General features: G+C 39.7%; 1 protein-coding gene across 4 annotated transcripts in view; it reads right to left on the bottom strand.

The window, feature by feature from the left end:
* Positions 1-23,750, bottom strand: part of PRDM2 (PR/SET domain 2) — a 99,816-nt gene that overhangs the window by 63,420 nt on the left and 12,646 nt on the right. For 3 of the 4 annotated variants that reach the window (XM_029913521.1, XM_029913522.1, XM_026660139.2), the window contains exons 2-3: positions 19,133-19,206; positions 714-831 (exon numbers count right to left, since the gene is read on the bottom strand). In XM_029913521.1, coding sequence (XP_029769381.1) covers positions 714-831; positions 19,133-19,141 — 127 coding nt within the window. In that variant the 5' untranslated portion in view covers positions 19,142-19,206. The remainder of the gene's footprint in view (positions 1-713; positions 832-19,132; positions 19,207-23,750) is intronic. The other variant, XM_029913523.1, reaches the window with a different exon arrangement.

Here is a 23,750-nt window from a genome sequence, read left to right as displayed (position 1 = left end):
AAACGCATTTTCACCTGTTTTACGTACAATAATGGAAGAAAGGCAAATAAAATGCATGTTCATTCAGTGCAGACAAGCATGGTCTGTGGAAGAAGTGCAGTGACGGGTCATTCTCACAGAGACCTTGCTAGCCAATCCACTGTGGATCATTCATCATAAGCTCAACAGAAGTTTGCCTTTACTTTCCATCTGGGAATCAAGTTGTCACAATAAAAGTGAAAAACTTATCTGAGTTACTATGTACAAACCAGTGGTACAAGTAGAAGGTGTCCAAAAGGGCGACTGTGGAGAAGGACTCACAAGCAACACAGAGAGGAAAATCATAACTCTAGATTGTGAAGAATTTACCAGTGCAAGTTTAACTGGTGGAACACTCGATACCTATTAAATGTCACTTCTGATCTGATAAAATGCATGATGCAGAACAAGAAAGCATAAAAAAGGCTTTTTCCACTACAAACACAAAATCTCATTGCTACACAATTGCAATCTTTGTCCTTTAACAAGCATTTTCATAATTCACACTCTGTTTTATTTAACTTCCCACCCCATTTTAGTTTCCTTCCCGTTTGTTTTTTCTTTGAGGAATGGGGAAACTCACGCTGACTGCGCCATTTCTTTGTTACTTTAATGCTTCACTTTCCATAGCTGCCAGAATGTGTTATTTTTGTCTTCTAATTTCTCCATTATCTTTTCACAGTTACAGCACTTACCAAGCCGTGCCTTGTCAACAGCAGATGGGAAAAGCCTCACTTCCTCAGGAAGTCCTTTAAGCACATGTTCAGGTACATCAGCCAAGGTCTCAGCTGCTCCTGCAGATTCAGTTGTGTTCTACAAGTCAAAAAACAGAAGGGCCATGACCATGATGAAAGAAAAGCATTTTAGCACAACAGATGATCAACCCATACAAGCTAGAAAAACTGGTGACAAAATGAAAGTGAAATTTTAATTTGGCATTTCAACTAGGGATTCAATATTGCAAGTGTCTTCCACATGAAGGCATTGGAGGTTCTTTGGTATGCCCATCACACTTGTTTATACTTTTGTAGAGAGTTCTAAAATCATGTTAAAAAAATCTCCTAGTGAGAAATGTACTGAATTGTTCCTTTGGAAATCTGTTTTGTTCCAGCTATTCTATGCTCATGTTTGATATTGACAAGTCGATGCATGTATTTTGTCTATGCTCACTATTTGGCAAACAAATGTAACTTAGGTTTGTTTCTACCCCACAGGCCATTTGCCACTTACTTCAGTCTTGTGTTCTATTTAAAATTCAAGAATTTCCATCTCAGAAATATTGTGCCTGAACTTTGTATACGTAACAATGTTGTTATGGGTTACCTGATGGCTATTAATAATAGCTATAATAGCAATATTAAAGGCAAAAAGTGGAACAAAGACAAAGGTTTGCGCTCTTTCTATGCCTTTGAAAAAAATGTATTTTATATTTCTTCCATTATTCAATTTACCTAAATCAACTCATTTTTCAAGTGTGTTTTTCATTCTTGTTCAGCTAATGTTTTGAAAACTGTGCAAATTTATATATGAATCAGGTAAAACTGGTCTAGAGAGCAGAGTTATAAATCAATCTTAAACAAGACCATTACACAAGCATTCCGCACATTAGAAACAAAATGTTCTAAGTAGGATCCAAAATCCATAGTTAGGCACAGGTGCACACAAGTTTGAATATTTGGTCAAGATTCTGGAGTCCAGCTACATATACAGCCCCTTTGAGTACCTCCTTCCCTCTGAAGGAAAGAAATATAAGAAAGTAACAACTGAAGTCTAGAGCAGAACTGGGACCTGAACCCATATCTCCTAAGTCATAGTCCACTGTTTTAGCCACAAGACCATCCTTCCTCCTTAACAAAAGGTTTTCTAAAAAGTTTAGTTTTCAGTGTTCTTAAGAACATTCAGTTCAGTACAACGTTCCCTTCTCAATTCATAGTGGCTCAATCAAATTGTTATGAAGAGATCTCAGAACGGTAGGTAACTTTGCATATCCTGCATGTTGCAATGCCTAGGCATAAGCAGGCAAAGTCACTTTTGCTATGGCTAGACTCAGTTCGTAATTCCCCCCACTTTTCAAAGCTGTGGACACTTAAAAGGGGTATATAAAAGCCCCAATCCTGCAACTGACTTTAATGGGACTCTGTACAAGCACAGGAGTCCACCTGCACTCCATCAACTGCAGGATCAGAGCATGAATAAATTTGTAAAAAGAGTGGATATAAACATTGGTATATGAAGAGGTTTAGTGCCTGTAGACTATTATCATTATGAAATTTCAAATTTCTACAGCTTCCTGTTGAGGTGCAAGAGTTGTTCTAAATCTGCTAAACAATTTTTTGATTAAAAAAAAGTGTAATTTTTTCCACACTCTGCAAACTGGATAATGGCTGCACAACTTTTGCTCTAGTTTTAAAAAAAAAATCCCAAGCAAATATCATCCCATGGGTAATATTCTGAGAAAGTTTTAAGTCGCTGAAATAGACAGTTTAGTGGGAAAATGCATACATAACTTTATTTATAGGAAGTGCAACAAATATGCATTCAGAACTTAACTACTCTAAAAATTAGCAGTAAGGAAAGGAAGCTTTTTAAATGTTAGGGTTTTTTTCCAAAGGTGTTTGGCTTATCCTACAGCTTGTGTCACAGCTACTAGCCAAGACGTACATAAACAGAAAGATTCATGCCCCAAGCCAGAGAATAGAAAGGTCAGTAAATGTTGACCCAGTGGCCTATCCTCCTTGACGGAGTATATGACAACAGACACTAAACAGGTTTTTAAAAGAAGAAATTGGGTTTTAGTAGTGAAGTGCATTTTTAAAATATTTGCCCCTTGACCAAAAAAGCTAATTGAGTAAGGCAAGCAAGTGCATGTTGAGATTTACTCTTCAGCTGCAGCATGTTTTAAGTTTAATATGACTGTTTTGAATATAAAACTTAACTTGGTAGTTCAATATTTTTATTTTGAGCTTTGAATATTTGAAGAAAGTTGACAAAGGAGTCATGTTAGACTGTGAGCTCTTCAGGGAAGGCACTGTTTTCATCTGTACAAATGATACAGCACAACCTTGTAGTCAGCAAAGAGAACTATGAAAGCTGGTCAGCTGCTGTGCTAAGTACATTAATTCAAATTAGTATCAGCAATACAGCCCAAACAGTTGTATATTATAAAACAACACTGATGGAGAAGATATTTTACCTGTTAGGTACCCAAAAGACAATATAAACCTGAGAAAGCCACTGGACTGGAGGTATTACGCCCACTTGGACTCCATATTAAAATAGATGGAGTCACCACTAAATTAACCATTTATTTACATTAACTATTCTCAAAGCACTACTGAAACCCCACTTCTTAAGCTATCATGTTTGCCTTAAAAAAAATTGAAATCTATTCTATTAAGAAGTGAAAAGCAGCTGATATACTTCTCCCTTAACTTACGTCTGTTGATTTGACTCTTACGGCCTAGCACTGTGGTGATTTTAGAGAAAAATTAATCCAGATGAAATACATTTGTGGGGAATTAGGAACACATCTACTCAATTATGATCCACAATAAGTAGGACCCTACCAAATTCACGGCCATGAAAAATGCACCATGGACTTTGAAATCTCGTCTCCCCCGTGAAATCTGGTCTTTTGTGTGCTTTTAGCCTGTGCTATACAGATATCATGGGGGAGACCAGCATTTCTCAAAATGCAGGTCCTGACCCAAAAGGGAGTTGCAGGGGGGTTGCAAGGTTATTTGGGGGGGGGGGTGTCACGGTATTGCCACCCTTACTTCTGCACTTCAAAGCTGGGCGGCCGGAGAGCGGCAGCTGTTGGCCGGCTGCCCAGCTCTGAAGGCAGCGTCCCGCCAGCAGCAGCGCAGAAGAATGGCAATACTATACCATGCCACAATTATACTTCTACGCTGCTGCCTTCAGAGCTGGGTGGCCGGAGAGTGGCAGCTGCTGACTGAGGGCCCAACTCTGCAGGGAGGAGCACAGAAGTAAGGTGGCAATACCATACCATGCCATCCTTACTTCTGCGCTGCTTCTGGCACCAGCTCTGCCTTCAGAACTGGGCTCCTGGCCAGCAGCCACCAGCTGCCCGACTCTGAAGGCAGCGCTACCACCAGCAGCAGCGCAGAAGTAAGGGTAGCAGTACCACAACCCTCCCTACAATAACCTTGTGACCCCCACTCCCCACTCCGAACTCCTTTTTGGTCAGGACTCCTACAATTACAAGACTGTGAAATTTCAGATTTAAATAGCTGAATCATGAAATTTATGATTCTTAAAATTCTATGACTGTGAAATTGATTAAAACGACTGTGAATTCGGTAAGGCTGTAACAATAAGCTGGCTTCAGCTGAAGATAATAAAAGTAATTTTCCTCAACAGGAGAGTAGTTTTACACAGGATTGCTGGATCTGCCTCGAATGTCTGGCTTGTAATTTATCTATCTTCATCATAAATTGACAGTGTAAGTGAAAAACATGGCTAAAGAAAACATATCCTATTTTACTTTTGTTTACAGATTTATAAAATAGCTTTCATACCAGTACAAATAGCTTTTCATACTGAAGACTTATGTTTAGGATATAATGAGTCAAAAGATACCAAGAGATGGTAATGCTATTGTGTTGAAGAATGTGTCACAAGTTGGCTGGGCTATGGTATCTACTAGATAAATATTTACTATTTATATTGTGGTAACAGTCACACAAAGTGGTAAGTGCTTTCCAACCACACTGTTGCTCTGGTTCAAAAGAGCTTAAAAATGAAAGACAGGACATAAGAAGAGAGATAGAAAAAGAGATGCAACATGCAAGTAGCGTGATTAGGGTGATGATTAGCCTACTTATTTAGTATTTGTATTACAGTAGCACCCAGAAACCCCAAATAGATAAAATCCCCGCTATGGTAGATGCAGATTTTTTTTAAGGGACATTACGTTGAAATCTATTCAAACAAAAACAAAACAATTATAAGTAGTTTCAAGTACCACACCATACCCTGAGTCTCCCTGTCAATTTTTGCAATCATATTTCTTAATTTTACAAGTTTTTCTTTTCTGTTGTGTGGAAAACAAAGGCAAACAGGAGGAAGTCATTTATACAGGACAAACAGTGAAACGGACTACGAAGAAAGTGCTGTGAAGTGCCCAGAGTAAATTCAAAAGTAGTGGGAAAATGTTTCCCTTTCATTTATTGTAATCATTGGTGTTACTCGTATCAATACAGTAGAACCTGAGAGTTATGAACACCTAGGGAATGGAGGTTGTTCGTAACTCGGAAATGTTTGTAACTCGGAACAAAATGTTATGGTTGTTCTTTCAAAAGTTTACTACTGAACATTGGCTTAATACAGCTTTGAAACTTTACTATGCAGAAGAAAAATGCTGCTTTCCCTTTATTTTTTTAGTAGCTTACGTTTAACACAGTACTGTATTTGCTGTTTTTTCCCCCCCCACCTGTCTCTACTGCTGCCTGATTGCATACTTCCTGTTCCAAATGAGGTGTGTGGTTGATCGGTCAGTTCGTAACTCTGGTGTTTAACTCTGAGGTTCTACTGTAGTAACTAAAAAAATTCAGAATAAGGTGATTCTTTAAGTTGATGGTGTCTCTTTAAGGACACTTCACAGAAGGCACTGCAGAGTGCTTCTTTCTCCATATGCCTTTCCCTGCCAGTCCATACCATTTTGCTCCAAGCACGATGTACGCTGCACAATTCAACTTGATAAAAAGACATTGGGAAGGTTCACTTTGCATTCTGCAAAATACAATGATTTGGACCAGCAAGGCAACAAATGAAAGGCAGGCTTTCATCCAGGAAATTTACAAAAGCCAAAACACATAGCACCCCCTGCAGGAGTGCTGGGCAGATTACTGGAACAATTCCTATCTGCAACAAACCTTGTAGCTCCAAAAATTAGCATGAAAACAAATGTATTTTAGTGCTAGGTTTGCTTCTCAGTTACCTACTTTGCTACAAAAACATTATAAATTGCTGTTAATTGTTTAAATGTCACAAAATAAAAATAATGTTTCTAATATTCTGAATTTGAATCATGAATATTCTAAAGTCGGAATTCTCCAATAGCCACATATAGTTAACAAGTAAAAATAATCATTTGGTCAGCCTGTATTAAGGGGAAAAGTTAGGTTCTAAAAGGTTAATAATTATTAAATATTTTAATAAATGGCTAATCAATTATTTTAAACTGTTAAGAAGCCCAACAGGTTTCTTCTAATCAATTATAACATCTTCTGTTGTGCTCATCATTTGTACTACACGTCTGTAACATGCTTACAACATAGATTAATATGTTAACTTTTTATAAGCTATTTATGAATATACCCTTCATTTCAGAGTTACTGAGCATGCACAACTCCCACTGAAGTCATTGCTCTTTAATAGAACTGCATCAGGTGGGAGCTGAAGATGTTTAGGTAACTGAAAATCTGTAAATACAGAAGCTCCCCGACTTACGCAAGCGTTCCGTTCCGGAATGCCTTGCATAAGCTGAATTTTGCATAAGTCTGGAACCTATCTCCGACAACTACGCCAAAAAAAAGCTTACGGAACTTTTTCCGTAAGTGTGGATTTCCGTAAGTTGCGTTTGCATAACCCAGGGAGCGTCTGTACCAATATTTTGGCATCCAAGTTTGATAATTCTGGCCATAGTTATTTGTCCTAGGCCACAGAAAAAGACAGTAGCAAAGATGGAAATAACAAATCTAAATATCTAGGAAAGGTATCAAAATATCAACCAAAAACAGGGGGACTGCACAACTGGCCTGGGTAACCCTGCTCTACTTTGAAATCCTTCTTGCGTCTACACAGGAGACACAGCAGAGGGATGCTGACAATGCTCATATGCATACCAATACTCAAAAGGTTCCTCCAGTGCACAGCTTTTTTCATAGCAAAGGTAAATGTTTGAGGGGGGAAATTACGGGCACATTTGTGTATGCACCAAATTCAGTTGTGTGTCTTCAAGCCAAAACTGGTAAAGATACCCTCCTGCCCCCAACCTCCAGTGTCAACACCTTGTGAACTAGGGCTCTTTCCAGAAACGACCAATACTTAAGATATGGTTTGAGATTAAAAATAGTAAAACACTTCCCAGTACTAGGTACACAGTATAACCAATCAGTATAAGCAGCAATTTCAACAATTTTTGACATTATAACTGTGTAGCTCTGATACTAACTATATCACACTGATCACTGTTACATGACTGTATAAAAACTTAGTTATCTGTGATAGTTTTTCAAACTAAACAGTCAATTTTGGGATATGGTGTACATTGTACATATCAATTACAGTCAATAAATAAGGTGACCCAAAAGAAATAAATAATTTAGGAGAAGCTTTGGGGTACATTGCTGCAAATCTTTAGAATCAACTATATAAAGAAGTGAGCTAAAAATTGAAATGTGTAAGACCATGTTTTGACATTTAACTATTTTCACATAGGACTGTAGAGTATATGGTATATGCAGTTCTCCTAGGTCCTCCTTTTTACAAATTTAATCATTAACAGACTAACTGAACATGTCAAGCATTAATAAAATAAATGGTATGCCTTGTTTGGGAAATAATCTTTAGTACCCCCTTTCTCAAAGGAAGATCACTATTTTCTGAGCAGGGTTTTCAAGAGAAGGATAGTTGTACTGATTTGAAAACTCTAGGTCCTGTGATTTACTCAGCAACACTGACTATACTATACCCTTGAGAAGGCAACAGTTCCTTGGACCAGAAGTACTGACAAAGTAATGACAAGACAGTGAGGACTGCAAGCAAAAAAATATGGCAGATGTAGAATGTAAAGATAAGCAGACAACCTATGATTCGGTTCCTGCAAATGAAGGCATGGTGTTAACAATTCAGTTGAAGCTAAGTATTCAACACAGTTTGGTAACTACCACCTACGTAACCACTCCCTTTAGTGTACTCTCAGAATGGGGTAATCTAGCCAGTATTAACTATTGGTACTGTCCTCAGAACATTTGTTTTCTCCATATCACAAATTTGTTTTCTTAGAGTTTTCCCCATCCCTGGGATGTTTCTTTACAAATGTTTCATATCTTACTTAAGCAATGAGAAATGTATCCTTGTAGTAAGATATTTTCAATATAAAGTAACAGGCATTTGGAAAAAATATGCAGTATTAAGATTCAAACACCAAAACATATAGTAATAAGCCTAAGGTATACCATTTTCTATATATTTACTGTGATAGCTGTGTATTTAAACATTTGAGACTCATGTGACCAAGTGCTAAATGAAACCAGTAAAGTATCAACATCAATCCAGCAGTTTAAAGAGTACACCCCAAAATGTCTACTGTCTACAAAGGTACTAAAATATAACTTCCACTGCTGTAAATCAACACTAAGCATTAATGTATCAAAGAGAGGCCTGCACCTCAGGTTGTTTTAAACTTGTTTTGACTCATCAGCAGAAGTCACTAGATACATCTCTACCCCAATATAACGTGATCCAATATAACATGAATTTGGATATAACGCGGTAAAGCAGCGCTCCGGGGGAGGGAGGGCAGGGCTACGCACTCTGGCGGATCAAAGCAAGTTCGATATAACGTGGTTTCACCTATAACGCAGTAAGATTTTTTGGCTCCAGAGGACAGCGTTATATCGGGGTAGAGGTGTACTTTTTTCTATTAGTTTAACATATTGGCTTTTTGCCATTTTTTTTATTTCATACAAAAAATAGGTAAAAAGAGAGGCTTGTCCTGCACATTAGCGCACTTAAATACTAAAATAAGTTAAAAATTCTCATATTTGTTGATCGTGAACCTGTGTGTGTCTGTATGTATACTTATCCACACACGCAGCATAAGCAAGATCTGCTGAAATCAGACATGTTTACTAACACATTATTAATATGATTTGAGTTCTGAACAGTTAAAATAAAAACACCAATCTTAGATTTGTAGTTTCATTTAAAAGGCAGCAATGTAAGAATAAATATTTCAATACATGTAAAGAGGGTCATTTTCTATTTTCTCTATTCTTTGAACTGGCCTGTGAAACTATATAGTAACTGGTTTTTGAATGGCTGGTCTGACCCTATTTTAATGCTTCAACCAAGAGGAGGGTTGGGGGCTCAAGACCAAATAATATTTTTATTTAAATGTAGTAGTCTATATAAAAATGCACACTTTGGCTCATTAGCACTTTTAAAGGGAAAATTACTTACCTGTAAATGCAATTCTCTAAAGGAAGGTTCCACTATAAATTTGCACCCCATCTCATGTCCTTGAGAGCTGACAGGCTAGCCCAGTGTAGTTTAACATCCTCTGACAGTGAGGCAGTCCATGCACATGCCTCGTGCTCAGGCGGATGGACATATAAATATACATAGCACATCTCAGCCGTTAACTGCCAGTTCCTTTTCTAAGTATCAAAGGGATAACAAAAATCCTAACTCTCATGGGGAGCTAGGAGGGGAAATGTAGATGTATAGAAGAAATGACCTTCAGAGAACTCCTGTTACAGGTATATATAGCAATTTCCTTTCCTTCGAAGGTATGTATCCTTGACAGAGCCTCATACTCAGTGATTACAAAGCCAGGGGAATGTCTCTCCCAAACAGACTAGGTTACTCAATGAGGCTGGAAAAAAATTACACAGAATTAGTGTAATATGTCCAGCCTATTATTATAATTAAAAATATTAATTAGAAGAATGCCAGGTAAAACAAATACTCATCATCGTAACGTGACGCTGGAGAACCATTTCTTTAAAACTGATAAACATAGGTCGGCAGAATTTAGCAGTCAGCTAAACATCATTTGGAAAACTTTCAGGTCAGGATTACAGTAGTTAGCCACGTCAGACTTTTTCAATAGATTTATTAATTAGCAAAGTGTGGAAAATGTGTATTTCTTCCTGTTAGTGGTTACTGAATTGTACATACTTTTTGAAGCCTGCTGGATGTAGCTGCCTACAATGTTTGAAGACATATTAAGAATTTCCTCCTCTTTCTCCCTCCCCACCCCCATTTATGTACAAGCATAGCACAAATATGAACAGGGTTTTGTAAATCCACTCACCTTCTCAGCAGAAGTGAGTTGGGAAGCTTTGCCCAGTAAGTGGGCAAGCTCTAACCAATACTTTTTGCTTATTTTAGACTTTTATTTAAAAATATTTTACTTTCTAGCCCTCATGTTTGTGATTTGCCAAATATGAAATGATACAGTGCTATTTCTTCAGTTCAGAAAGACCATTTCGGTGTCTCTGCCACTACTACAGCATTCCCAAACAGCAGCAGAGTGAAAATGACAATACTGTGGTCATATCAATGTTATTGCCTTGTGCTTCAGTAAGCCTGGAACAGCTGCAAAGACATGTACACAGAGGAGGATGACCTAAAAATTGGAAACTACGGAAGATGTAGAATGTCAGGGATCCCCTGCTACCCACAGCAGCCAAGAGGTCAGGGGATGGGTAAAGACTTACCATACTTCCTAGCTTCCAGCAGCTACAAGTCCGTGTAGGAAGAGAAAAAGGTTACTTTCCTCTTTCAGCAGGGAGAGAAAGGCAGGAGTAATGGGGAGGTTTTGTGACTTTCAGACACTTGCTAGCCTTAAACAAATATAGAAGCAGAAGGCACCTGAGCTGACAGAGCATGGTGACTGGAATTCCAGCACCTTTCCCCTTCCAGTATCTGGGACAAATGGGATTGGGCTCCGCACCAGGGCATTGGACATGGATTTCATTAGTTATCCCTCATTTTATTTTTCATCTTGGTCTCTGGCTAGAAGGTGTCTTCTAGAATATATGAAAAACTGCAAAATAGTAAGCAAAATTACGCAATTTTAAGGTTTGATTCTTCCCAGTATGTCAGGGCCAGAAGATGTTAGCAGACCAGGACATGTTCCCAGTACTGCTCATTTTAAAAATGTTAATCCCCATTTCAGTACGTAATCTCTCATGACTCTTTTTTAAAAAATAAATAGTACAGAGTCAACTAGTTTGGACAAAATTGTATGGCACTTTACTAGATTATCCACTTAGGCCTGTCAGAAATTCTTCTCTAAATACAGTAGCGTAGCTAGCGGGGTGCAGGGGAAGCAGTCGCTTCCCCCGCCTTTCCAAAAGCAGCCGGAGGGGGGGCGCAGCATGTGGCCCGCAGCGCGGCTGGCAGCCGCAGCCGGAGGAGCGAGGGGGGTGCGCAGGCTGGCGGCCCGCAGCACGGCTGGCAGCCATGGGAAGGCGGCGGGCGCAGCCGGAGGAGCGAGGGAGGGGCCACGGGGGTGGCACAGCAGGGCCGGAGGAGCCATGGGGGGGAGGAGAGGGGTGGCCGGAGGAGGAGCCATGGGGGGGCCGGAGCGGCCAGAGGAGGAGCCAAGGGGGGCCGCCTTTTTTATGTTTGCTCCCCCTCCTCTTAGAAGCTGGCTACGCCACTGCCTAAATACCAGCACTATCTTTCAGCCTCAAAAACTTCAGAACAGTCCTAGCACGTAACAGAGTATGTAATCTGCATGTATCTGCAGGTATTAAAATACAAATCAGTACCTAAATTTACTTCTACTTACATAAATCGAAGAGATTAGCATCTAAAAGTCATTCAACACAGCAGTTTGAATTCCACCTCCACTGTACTAACGGAATTCACAAATCATTCGTTCAAGAGCATTGACAATGGCCTGTTTCATGACACAGTAGATTTACACCTCCAAAACAAAACCCTTAATAAGTAACCAAATATGCTATTCAATACAATAAACAATGGACCAAATTCTGTTCAGTTAAATCACTGCAACCCATTTATTTGCAACTTGAATGCAGTTGCATAAACATAATCCAGAAATACTGCGGCTTCAGTCACTTCTCACAGACTTTGAAGAAACGCATTCAAATAACTTTTGCTATAAAATGAATTTGTTTACCTCGGGGGATATTTTATGGGGCTACTATATAAGTGCATGTGCTACAAGCAATGTTAACAGACAGCTGGATAAAACCAGCCTGAAAGAGTGAGAAAGAAATCCTAAAACAGTGGGTATTGTTTTAACATTTTCCACAGAGTTCACCACTTGAATACTTCAAGAAAGCTAGCACTCACTGAATAAAATAGTGACTAATCAGCTTCATTACTACTTTTTAGACTTGTTAATGTGATGTCGCTCATAAATACTGAGCTGTTGGCATTCAAATTTACAGGGGGTAAAATGGTAGAAAAACATCGCAAAAAATCATTTGAAGGGGTGGAAGAGAAGAGACAGCAGACTGGAGACTAAAGTTAAAATAAAATGTTGAGCACAACTTGATAGCATCTCTGAAGACATTTCTGAAGCAATATTATTATTAATAATGTTTATTATGTTAGTGCCTAAGGCCCAATCAAGAATGGGCCTCACTCTGCTAGGTACTCTACACACAGAGAGAAGTAGACAGTCGCTGCCTTGAAGGGCTTATAATCTAAATAGACAAGACAGACATAAGGTGAGGGAAAGAGTATAACACACAATATGATGCCAGCAAACGTTAGTTCCACTTTTTTTAAGGTATGTGCTGTTAGGAGGGGACAAAACAAATGCAAAGTCAAGGAAGAGGGGACATGGAAAAGAAAGGGTTGAGAAGGGCTGGGGTGCAATGAGCCCGAGGTGAAGATACTACAAGGGATGGGGGGGTAAGGAAGCGAGAGTTTGAAGCAAACAACCAGTTATAACAGGGCAGAGTCAATCTAGTCAAAACTGTAGGAAGTTCTCAGAATGTACAAAGGTACATGTTTTGGCTGCTGCTGCAGCTGCTCCTATTGGCAGTGATGTTAGGGTATGTCTACACTACCCACCGGATCGGCGGGCAGCGATCTATCCAGCAGGGCTCGATTTATCGTAGCTAGTCTAGATGCGATAAATCGACCCCGAGCGCTCTCCCGTCAACTCCTGTACTCCACCTCTGTGAGGGCTGTAGGCGGAGTGGACGGGGCAGCGGCAGCTGTCAACTCACCGCGATGAAGACACCATGGTAAGTCAATCTAAGTACATCAACTTCAGCTATGTTATTCACGTAGCTGAAGTTGTGTAACTTAGGGTACGTCTACACCCAGCCGCTAGTTCGGCGGCTGGGAATCGAAGTTCTGGGTTCGACTTATCGCGTCTTGTCTGGACGCGATAAGTCGAACCAGGAAGTGATCGCCGTCGACTGCGGTACTCCAGCTATACGAGAGGAGTACCGCGGCGTCGACGGGGGAGCCTGCCTGCCGCGTGTGGACCGAGGTAAGTTCGAACTAAGGTACTTCGAACTTCAGCTACGTTATTCACGTAGCTGAAGTTGCGTACCTTAGTTCGAATTGGGGGGTAAGTGTAGACCAGGCCTTAGATTAATTCCCCCTCCCCCCCCCCATAATGTAGACCAGGCTTGAGTTTCTCGGTTTCTGAAAGGGTCTCTAAGAAGGGATATTAGTAACAAGTGAATGCATACAGCAGAACTCTGAGTGGATGGGGGCGGGGGATTAAGAATATATGTCATTTGCTCACTTAAGCAATTTATACTCCCACAAATGGTCACCTATACAAATATCCCAGATAGCATGCAACGTCTTCTCCACACAATCTTAATGCAGTCTGAGACGCGTGCGTAAGAATGGCCATACTGGGTCAGACCAAAGGTTCATCTAGCCCAGGATCCTGTCTTCTGACAGTGGCCAATGCCAGGTGCCCCAGAGGGAATGAACAGAACAGGTAATCATCAAGTGATCCATTCCCTGTCACCCATTCCCAGCTTCTGACAAACAGAGGCTAGGGACACCATCTCTTCCCATCTTGGCTAACAGCCATTGATGGACCTATCCTCCATGAACTTATGTAGTTCTTTTTTAAACCCTGTTATAGTCTTGGCCTCTGGCAAGGAATTCCACAGATTGACTGTGCGTTGTGTGAAAAAATACTTCCTTTTGTTTGTTTTAAACCTGCTGTCTAGTAATTTCATTTGGTGACCCCCTAGTTCATGTGTTATGAGGAGTAAATAACACTTCCTTATTTACTTTCGCCACACCAGTCATAATTTTATAGACCTCTATCATATCCCCCATCGTCTCTTTTCCAAGCTGAAAAGTCCCAGTTTTATTAATCTCTCCTCATATGGAAGCTGTTCCATACCCCTAATAATTTTTGTTGCCCTTTTCTGAACCTTTTTCCAATTCCATCACATCTTTTTTGAGATGGAGCGACCACATCTGCATGCAGTATTCAAAATGTGGGCATACCATGGATTTATATAAAGGCAATATGATATTTTCTGTCCCATTATCTATCCCTTTCTTAATGATTCCCAACATTCTCTTTGCTTTTTGAACTGCCGCTGCACATTGAGTGGATATTTTCAGAGAATTATCCACAATGACTCCAAGATCTCTTTCTTTGAGTGGTAACAGCTAATTTAGACCCCATCATTTTATATGTATAGTTGGGATTATGTTTTTCACTGTGCATTACTTTGCACTTATCAACATTGAATTTCATCTGCCATTTTGTTGCCCAGTCACCCAGTTTTGTGAGATTCTTTTGTAGCTTTTCGCAGTCTGCTTGGTTAGTATCCTCTGCTAGATCCAGGTTTAAATAAGTTAGTCACCTAAACTACTTCATTAGAACATCTTCCATGTCTAACTCAAGAATGTTATGGAGGGATCCAGGAAACAAATGTCTGTGACCAGGGACCCTTGGCACCAACTGGCAGAGTGCACAACGGGTGCATAGGGTTGTACAGGGAGCCCCGGATCAGATATCTGCATAACAGTTCAACAAAGGATGGCATGTGAGGTCTCTACCAATAATCATTACAAAAACATATGTATGAATAATGTGTAAGGAGTTATGTGTCTATATTGAAAAGTATGTTCTTAAAGTCTTGGAGTTAAGGCAGATTACCAGGAGGTGACAAAATTCGGAGAGTTTCCTTGCAGAGAAGAGGTAACTGACACCTATCTCCTTGTCTGGCCATTTGTGTATTGTATGCCTCACACTGATGCCTATTTCTTTGCATATTGGGCCAGATGCAAATTAAGAGACTGGAAAATCTACAAGAGTGGAAATCTACAGGAAGAAACAGGCAGCAGATGGGTGGGAGGAGGTGGTGTCCTGTTTATGAACAAAGACAAAGGACTGGTCTGGTATATCTGGAGTGCAAAAAGGACACATGGAATCATTCATCTGGGACGCAAACTGACAGAGTGTTTGTCTCATGAAAGGAGGGTCAGCCAGGGTGGCTATAAAGTGCTGCAAGGATTCTGGATGAGCAATACTCTAAAAGACATGAGAGTATCTTGTTAATTAATTCTAGGACCTATAATGTGTATGAAGATTGTTTTACCAATGTTTTCAATACTTTTACTTGCTACTATTGAATCTCTATGTTTTGTTAAATAAACTTATACCTGATTTCACTGTAAGCATATGTAAATGCAAGTGTTAAGCGGAGGTTGAACTGAGCTTAGGTATACTGTTTCTTTGGAAGCAGCGAATCTGTGAATACTGTGAGTGTCCAGTGGACAGGGACTGAACGCTCAAGGGTTGGGGGTATGCCAATCGCTAACCTAGGGGGTCAGCAACCTTCGGCACATGACCCGCAGCTCTCATTGGCCAGGAACGGCAAACCGCAGCCACTGGGAGCTGTGGGGGGCCGTGCCTGTGTACGGTCAATGTAAACAAAATGTCTCAGCTCGCCAGCGGATTCCCCTGATGGGCCGCATGCCGAAGGTTGCCGACCCATGCTAACCTATAGTGACAGCAGGACCTGCAAGCCCTTGAGGGAAGTGCCTATGTTGCCTGTGGCTGGTGGAGTCAGGGAGCTGACTCACAGCAGGCCCAGACAAAGCTTTCTCATGCTAAGGGCAGTTGGTAGCAGGGGTGCCCCAGAACCCTGGGTACCCACAGGAAACGTCACAATGTACCTCTGCATAATGTGAGTGAGAAAAACCCCAATTAACTTGAGGGTCATTTAAGTTAGACCAAAAGCAGAAATAGGAAGAATGAAAGTAATACGAGAACAGGACACTTGAGAGATGTTTGGCATCAGGCATCAAAGACAGCTCTTATATAGACCTGGCACTACAACTTGTCAATAGTGAATGAAATCACAAAGGCACTACAAGAAAAAAATAACACAGGGTTGATGCTAAATATATAATCTGAATGGCAACTAAATCATAAGCAGCTATATGTACTCTGTACACTCGGAAGGCCAAATCTGAATGTGGGAGATGCCAAAAAAGATTTCAAACTATAGGAAAAACTCCTTGGGGGAGGGACCTCTATTTGACTGCAGAACACCAAACATGCATATGGCACTGAATAAATAATATTAGCAGTTTGACATAAGGATGATTTTTTTTTTTCATAGTGTGTGGAAACCATATTTAATTCTAAAAATAAATCATTGCTGAAAAATATGGGAAAGAAGCAGAACCACCAACAGTAATTACCAAAACCTAGAATTTGGAGCTTACAGAATCTTAGCAATTCCCGAAGTGTATCAGAATAAGAACTAAACCAGTTACTATTCAAGCAGCTACACAGCAACAAGCTGTTCTCCTCTCTCATATTGCTGAATACATGCAAAAAAACCTCACAAATGAAGATGTCTGGTTGCAATTATACATGCAACGGTGATGAGATATTTCCCCCAACCATCCCATACGTGACTGCAAAAGGACATTAGCACAAGTGTTAATGCATTAACTATAACTACCATATTACTTTACAAGCTTGATAGCTCCATTGGTAGAGAGCTTTTTATATTATAAATATTACAAATCTATTTTTTTGATTTCCACACAAGAAGGGGAGCAGAAGTGGGGAAATCCCAACAGCCAATTCCAAACTGTAATTAGTTATAATTAGTCCATGGTAATGGTAGTGGTCTGGTGTTCTTTAGTGAAGTAGCATCTTTGTTCTATGTCGATGGAGATAAATTAATTACATTATTCCTCAATGACATGTTTGGGGCATGAGGGTGATAAAGCCAGCCATTAAAAACAGTGACATCAAGGAAAAAGAAGGTGCACAACTACGTTTTTTATGTCATTGTGCAACCAAGGTTGTTTCTGGCCAGAGAAACAAGAAACATCTGCTCATGGTCATTTTTTTCAGTAAACTCAAAAACTGATTACATCCTTTCAGTATAATAGCGTATTCTTCCATTCAGTCAGAAGGGATTTTTTTAGCTCCATCCAAAGAGAAGCCTTTGTAAGGATTAAAAGGGTCTGTTTACCTATTTCATAAGTGTTCTTACATAACCCAAGTGTGTACAACTGGCAAGCATAAATATAATATTCGTATTGATTACATGTAAATTCAGAATAAATAAAATCATATATACGTAGCACTGCTTAGAACACCACACTACAGGACACACAAAAACCTCATATTAATATATTCCTATATCCAGGCATGCTATAAGGAAAAATGCTTATATTTCAATGTTTCAGAGTAGCAGCCGTGTTAGTGTGTATCCACAAAAAGAACAGGAGTACTTGTTAGTCTCTAAATTTGTTAGTCTCTAAGGTGCCACAAGTACTCCTGTTCTTTTTATATTTCAATGTATGTTCTTAACTTTTCAGAATAAAGAGATTTTAAGGATCTAGACCAATGTGAAGGTTTCTTCTTGAACCAGTTTCAGTCTTCATAATAGGTTCTGATGACTGTGGGTTTGAAACTGGAAAATAGACAGAAGGCTGCAATTTTCAAAATGTTCTTATAAGCAGGTAAACTGATAAAAGTAAAGTACAAACTGACATGGGTCTCCTGGAGAGGTTTTCTTGTAGATGGTGCCAGCCTCAATATCTTACATCTGATTAACAGGAGTTCACACAGGAAAGCCAATTAAAATCAATAAAATTAGATCAACTTCACATACACCCACACTGTGGATGGAAAAGGACTATGAGATTTAATTAAATCAGAGGTTTTAAAGAACAGGACTAACATTTTGGCTTTCTAGTGCAGTGGTTTTCAAACTTTTTTTCTGGCGACCCAGTTAAAGAAAATTGTTGATGCTCGCGACCCAACGGAGCTGGGGATGAGGGGTTTGGGGTGTGGGAGGGGCTCAGGGCTGGGGCAGAGAATTGGGGTAAGGGGGTGATGGCTGCGGGGTGGGGCTGGGAATGAGGGGTTCGGGTGTGGGAGGGGGATCTGGGTTGGAGCAGGGGGTTAGGGTGTGGGAGGGGGTCAGGGCTCTGGGCTGGGTGTGCAGGCTCTGGGGTGGAGCCATGGATGAGAGGTTTGGGGTGTAGCAAGGGGTTCTGGGTTTGGGGGGGTTCAGGGTGGAGGCAGGGGGTTGGGATGCGGGAGGGGGTCAGGGCTCTGGGCTGGGGCAGAGCGTTGGGGTGCAGGGGTGAGGGCTGCAGGGTGGGACCGGGAATGAGGGGTTCAGAGTGTGAGGGGGGCTCTGGGTTGGGGCAGGAGTTGGGGAGTGGGAGGAGGTCAGGGCTCTGGGCTGGGGGTGCAGGCTCTTGGGTGGGGCTAGGGATGAGGGGGTTGGGGTGCAGGAAGGGGCTTCGGGTTTGGGGGGGCTCAGGGCTAGAGCAGGGGATTGAGGCGCAGGGTTTGGGCATGGGCTTACCTCAGGCGGCTCCCAGTCAGTGGTGTGGTGCAGCAGGGGTGCTAAGGCAGGCTTCCTATCTGTCCTAGCACCGCAGACCGTGCTGCGCCCCGGAAGCGGCCAGCAGCAGGTCCAGATCCAGGCGGAGGTGCGCAAGGAGCTCCACGCCGCTCTCGCCCACAGGCACTGCCCCACCCAGCTGAGTCGGTGCTCAGGGCGGCGGCAGCGCACGGAGCCCCATGACCTCCCCCTCCCCCGCCCGCCCGCCTAGGAGTTGGACCTGCTGCTAGCCACTTCCAGGGCACAGCATGGTGTTGGAACAGGTAGGGGCTAGCCTGCCTTAGCTGGGCAGCACCGCCGACGGGACTTTTAACGGCCCGGTCAGCAGTGCTGACCAGAGCCGCCGCGACCCAGTGCCTTACATTCCACGACCCAGTACTGGGTCACGACCCACAGTTTGAAAACCACTGTTCTAGTGGATCACTATTACTATTCCTGGTAATAATTAACTGGTTTAACATCTAAGTAAGGTACTTTGAAAGTCTTACGTTTAAACTCACCTGATTCATTTTGAATTCCTGTTGTGTTCTGAAAAGACACACACAACAAAGAAACTCCTTTGATTACATGAGCCCTAAAAAGAAAAACAGACAATTGTAATACACGCCTACCTACAGTGATTTGAAACTACATAAAGATCTGTAGAGTTCTATTTAAAAGGGGCTTATCAAAAAGAAGCCTATTACTTTATATCAATTCTGCTTCAGACTACTATATTGTCATTATAACTGATTCAAATTTAATCTTAAAACCCAAAGAAAGGTTTCTATCACTGACCTTTCTACGGCATCTTTTAAAAGTGAGACAAGCTGTATTCAGATGACTGACATTGATTTATCAGTTTTTATAAACAAATTAGCTGTTAGCGTTTTGCAATACAAAGCACTGCTGAAGAATTAGTCTAATTTAGTGATTTATTTTAGTTAAGCTACACAGTCATGATGCTTACCCCATAGGTTTAAAGCAGTTTGAAAGGATTTAGCTGCACAGTTCCCATTATCAACAAGAGTCAGGCAACTAAGTCTCCACTTACCACATCTAAAACAGATTTTTTTATTGAAATTCAGCCTACTTTTCACTAAGGTGCTTACAGATATTGTTTTATTGCATACTAGCATTTTTTTTAAAATAAAGGCCCCAGGTTTGAAAAAGCATGTTTCCATAAGTAACACACAGCTTTAAGTTAAATTTGGAGCCCCAATGACTTGTGTCTATATTTACCAGGAGAACACTACACCTTAGATTGTAGTTATTTGATGTTATTTATGTACAAGGAAGCATTATTGGAAGTTACATTGTAATTTTTACAGGAACATTGTTTAGTACCATGCAGTAAAATAAATTTACTGTATGTACCACATTACTTCTCTTGGAGATTAACTGGTGTCTACACTGTTAATGTATTTTATGAAAGTATAGTTTTTACTGTTATTCTCCTGGCTTCAGTTTTCTTAAGCAAGATAATCACTAATATATTAACAATACATGTTTTCAAGCGCTTGGGCTAAATAATGTTAAAATTACAATTAATTTAAAATGTGTTTTAGCAAAAGACTCAAAATAAATTACTGGTAATTCCTCACTTCTCTAAATAATACAAAAGTTGAAATGCCTCATAACATAGCAGGTATTGTCATGTATATACCCATAACGATTTCTTAAGAATAGAGGATCATATGATTTATAATGAATTAAAAACTTTCCTTGAAAAGAGAATCTCTTACTGTATTCTAGTCCTCTATGAATAACTCATTTTGGCCTACAGTCCACTTAACTATACTTATGTTGAGACAAAAGGCTGGGAAATGTTCCGGCCTAAATCTGGCAACTTGCTCCACAGGTATAGGTCTCTGTCTGAACAAAACCAGTTGCAGGATCAGCCCCTGAATTTTAAATAACTGTGGGACGTTTGAAGAAGGGACCTCTTTTTGGAACTTAACTATGATGTTCCAAAAGATTTCAGCATACCCTTCAAGCAGGCACAAATCATTCAAAAATATTTCATTTTCAGTCCTAATATGTTCACATCTTTCCTTGACCCACAAATTTGACTTTCCAGATTGGCAGCACCAATGAGATCCAAGAAAAATAGATAAAACTCAATGCTTTTCATTTCTGTTTTCAGCAGCTTCCATATGGCATCAACATTTTGATTTTGTTAAATCCTGCAGTGACATCAATATGTCCCTTTGTCCCCTAGTCCTTTGGCTGAGATTCATATGCTTACGTTTTATCACCGTCTTTCTTCAGGGGCCTCCCATACTGCCCTCAGCTTTGATACCTTTATTTGCCACTCCCTCGTGAATAATGTAGTTTTTACTTTAGATACTTTTACTTAAATGCTTTACTCAAGAGGTTCCTGAAATATGGACTGCTAGGGTTCCACGGAGACCTACTAGTGGTCCATGGAAAGATGGCTTGTCACACGGAGAGGAGTGATCATATGTAAAGCGAAAGTAGACAGTATGACAAACTTCTCTGTTAAGATGCAGCCTATATCATGAAAAAGTTTGAGAGTACTTTAGCAGCATTGCTGCTTAAGCGTTTATTAACTGTTTCATTGGGCTATGTATCCATATCTAGGTCAAGTTATAGATGAAATATTGTGGACTAATATAGGACTCAAAACATTTTGTGGCGTGAAAGGCTCAATTTTTTATATTTTTAGTAAATTACAGGTCTTGTTTTCACAATATTTTGCTTTCAGACCAAAAGAAATTCCTGATATAAAGAAAACAAAACCAGCATGGTTTTTTTTTTTTGTTAAACAGATATGTTAGCACTTGTGTTTGATCTTGTTGAGCTGGAACAATCTGGACACAATACCAGTAAACATTCCTCAAATTCAAAACTGAATGCACAGGGAACAGCTTTTGAATGTATTTACCTATGAAACTGTAGACACATTCATGCAAACAATGAGGAATAAAAACATTCCCTGAAAAAGGCATACTTACATCAGCACCACTTTCTCACCCACTGAACGTTGGTTATTTGACACAGCCTGACAAAAAGTGTAAACAAAGTGTACGCATTGAGGGGTAGGTGCTAAATGAAAACTGTCAGATTAAAATAATTTCTTAAAAAAAGCTTTCTTGCCTATGTTAATAAGGTAATCATAGACACACTATTAACACTGAAAGAACTGTAAACATCTAATTCACTTTACCCCAGTCACGCTATTTAATTTTTTAACTTTGTTCTAACTGGACAATGAAGATAGACTGTTTCTCCCTGGTTCTGATATACTAGCTTAATGCTGTGATGTTTATACTGAGAACACTATAAAGGAGTATTTAAATCCAGCACACAAAAAATGGTCATGGTCTTTTTAAGAAAAACTTAATAAAACTAGGTATTAGTAAAACTGTTTTATTAAACTTTTTAAAACACTAGCTGTCTACACTTCTTGAAAATGTCTTTAACAATATGAGGGGAAGACAGTGAACGTCAATCTACTGCTTTTTTTAAAAAAAAAATGTACATATTTTTGTGAACAGTTTCCTAAACATACTCAGTAACTATTGGCTACTTTTGAAACTACTACAAGCTACCAAAGACAAGAACTAGGTACCTTCAAAGCATAAAACTAGAAGAGAAAATAAAATTAAGCTCAGAGCGTAAGTATAGCTAGAATTTGATTTTATAGAGATACCTACTGAAAATTGGGTTACATTTTTTTTAAAGTACTTTTGTTACAAGTCCCATCTATAACGGAAAAAGATTTGAGAATTTTTCTTCAATCTTTTTCAGTTTTGTAACTTGGTGCATTTGACAATACTTTGTGATTAGTGAATTTCACTGTTAAACTGCTAGGAGAGAATGTAATTAACTTATATTACAAAAACGTATCAATATTCATTATGAAAAAGGAATAAGACTATTAAATATAATCTCCTAGACAGTCATTTGGCTCCTTTACACCTACAGAAAGAATAGTATCAGGACACAAACACAAGTTATTTTTTAACAGCAACAACGTAATCTTCAATTTCCACTAGGCAGCCAAGAAGAGATTTAAAAATTAGACAACCAAATAAAATGAAAGAGTAAGGCCCTGATTCTGCAAACACCTGTGCACGTCAGTAACTTCATACATGTACGAAGTCTCACTGAATACAAAGGGATTACTCATATGTAAAGTTAGGCTATGGCTCCACTACAGACTTTACAGCAGCACAGCTGTACCACTGCAAGCTGCGCTGCTGTAAGGTCTCCCATGTAGCCACTCTATGCTGGCAGGAGAGAGCTCTCCTGCGGGCATAATTAAGCCACCCCCAACGAGTGGCAGTAGCTACGTTGGTGGGAGAGCATCTCCCACTACCATAGCACTATCCACACCGACACTTTGGTTGGTGAAACTTATGTCAGCCAGGGGGGTGTTTTTTTCACACCCCGACCAACACAGTTTTGCCAGCAAAAGTGCTAGTGGAGACAAAGCCTTACTCAACACATGCAAATGTTCGCAGGATCAGGACCTAACTACATAATCAGATAAAATGACTCAGGGTGGATTTGATTTGAATCAAATTGATTTAAATCACTAGTCAGGAAGACTCCATTTAATCATGGATTTCTACATAAAAGTGCATTCTTGTTGGTTGTTATGACCTTAATACATATTCTTCATAACTCAAAGATAGGTGTAGGTTTCATTTTTAGAAGGTACACACTATAGATTTTTAAAGTGATTTATTTTGAAAACTTTTCAGATTAGTTTTACAGCTTTATCAGAAAATGAATGATTGTTTGGTTATTTCATTTACCAAAGGTAATTGAAGCAGATATTTATGAAGTAATTGGGAGGTGAACTCATTAATATTTGGAGGATTTTCTTGCCATGCTGTATTAGGAGGAGAACATCACCAGACAGACATTTAAATTGTTTTATTTAACTAAAACAACAACGTTATATATTCTGGGTTTTTTTCCTTCAACAGCAAACATAGTATTTTAACAAAGCGTATGAATTTTTGAATTTAGTTAAACATTCAAGTTTTTTAAAATCAGGTTTGTTTTTGTTAGAATTATTTTTAACTAAAATAGTTAAATGAAATATTAAAAAAAAAATTTAAATCAACTATGTCAGCCAGGCCAACATGAGAAACTTAAAATATT

This window comes from Terrapene carolina, unplaced genomic scaffold (assembly GCF_002925995.2).
Source record: "Terrapene carolina triunguis isolate 2854851 unplaced genomic scaffold, T_m_triunguis-2.0 Scaffold714, whole genome shotgun sequence".
NCBI lineage: Eukaryota > Metazoa > Chordata > Testudines > Emydidae > Terrapene > Terrapene triunguis.
The sequence above is the reverse complement of the archived record's forward strand: the minus strand, read 5'-3'. Positions and strand labels throughout refer to the sequence as shown.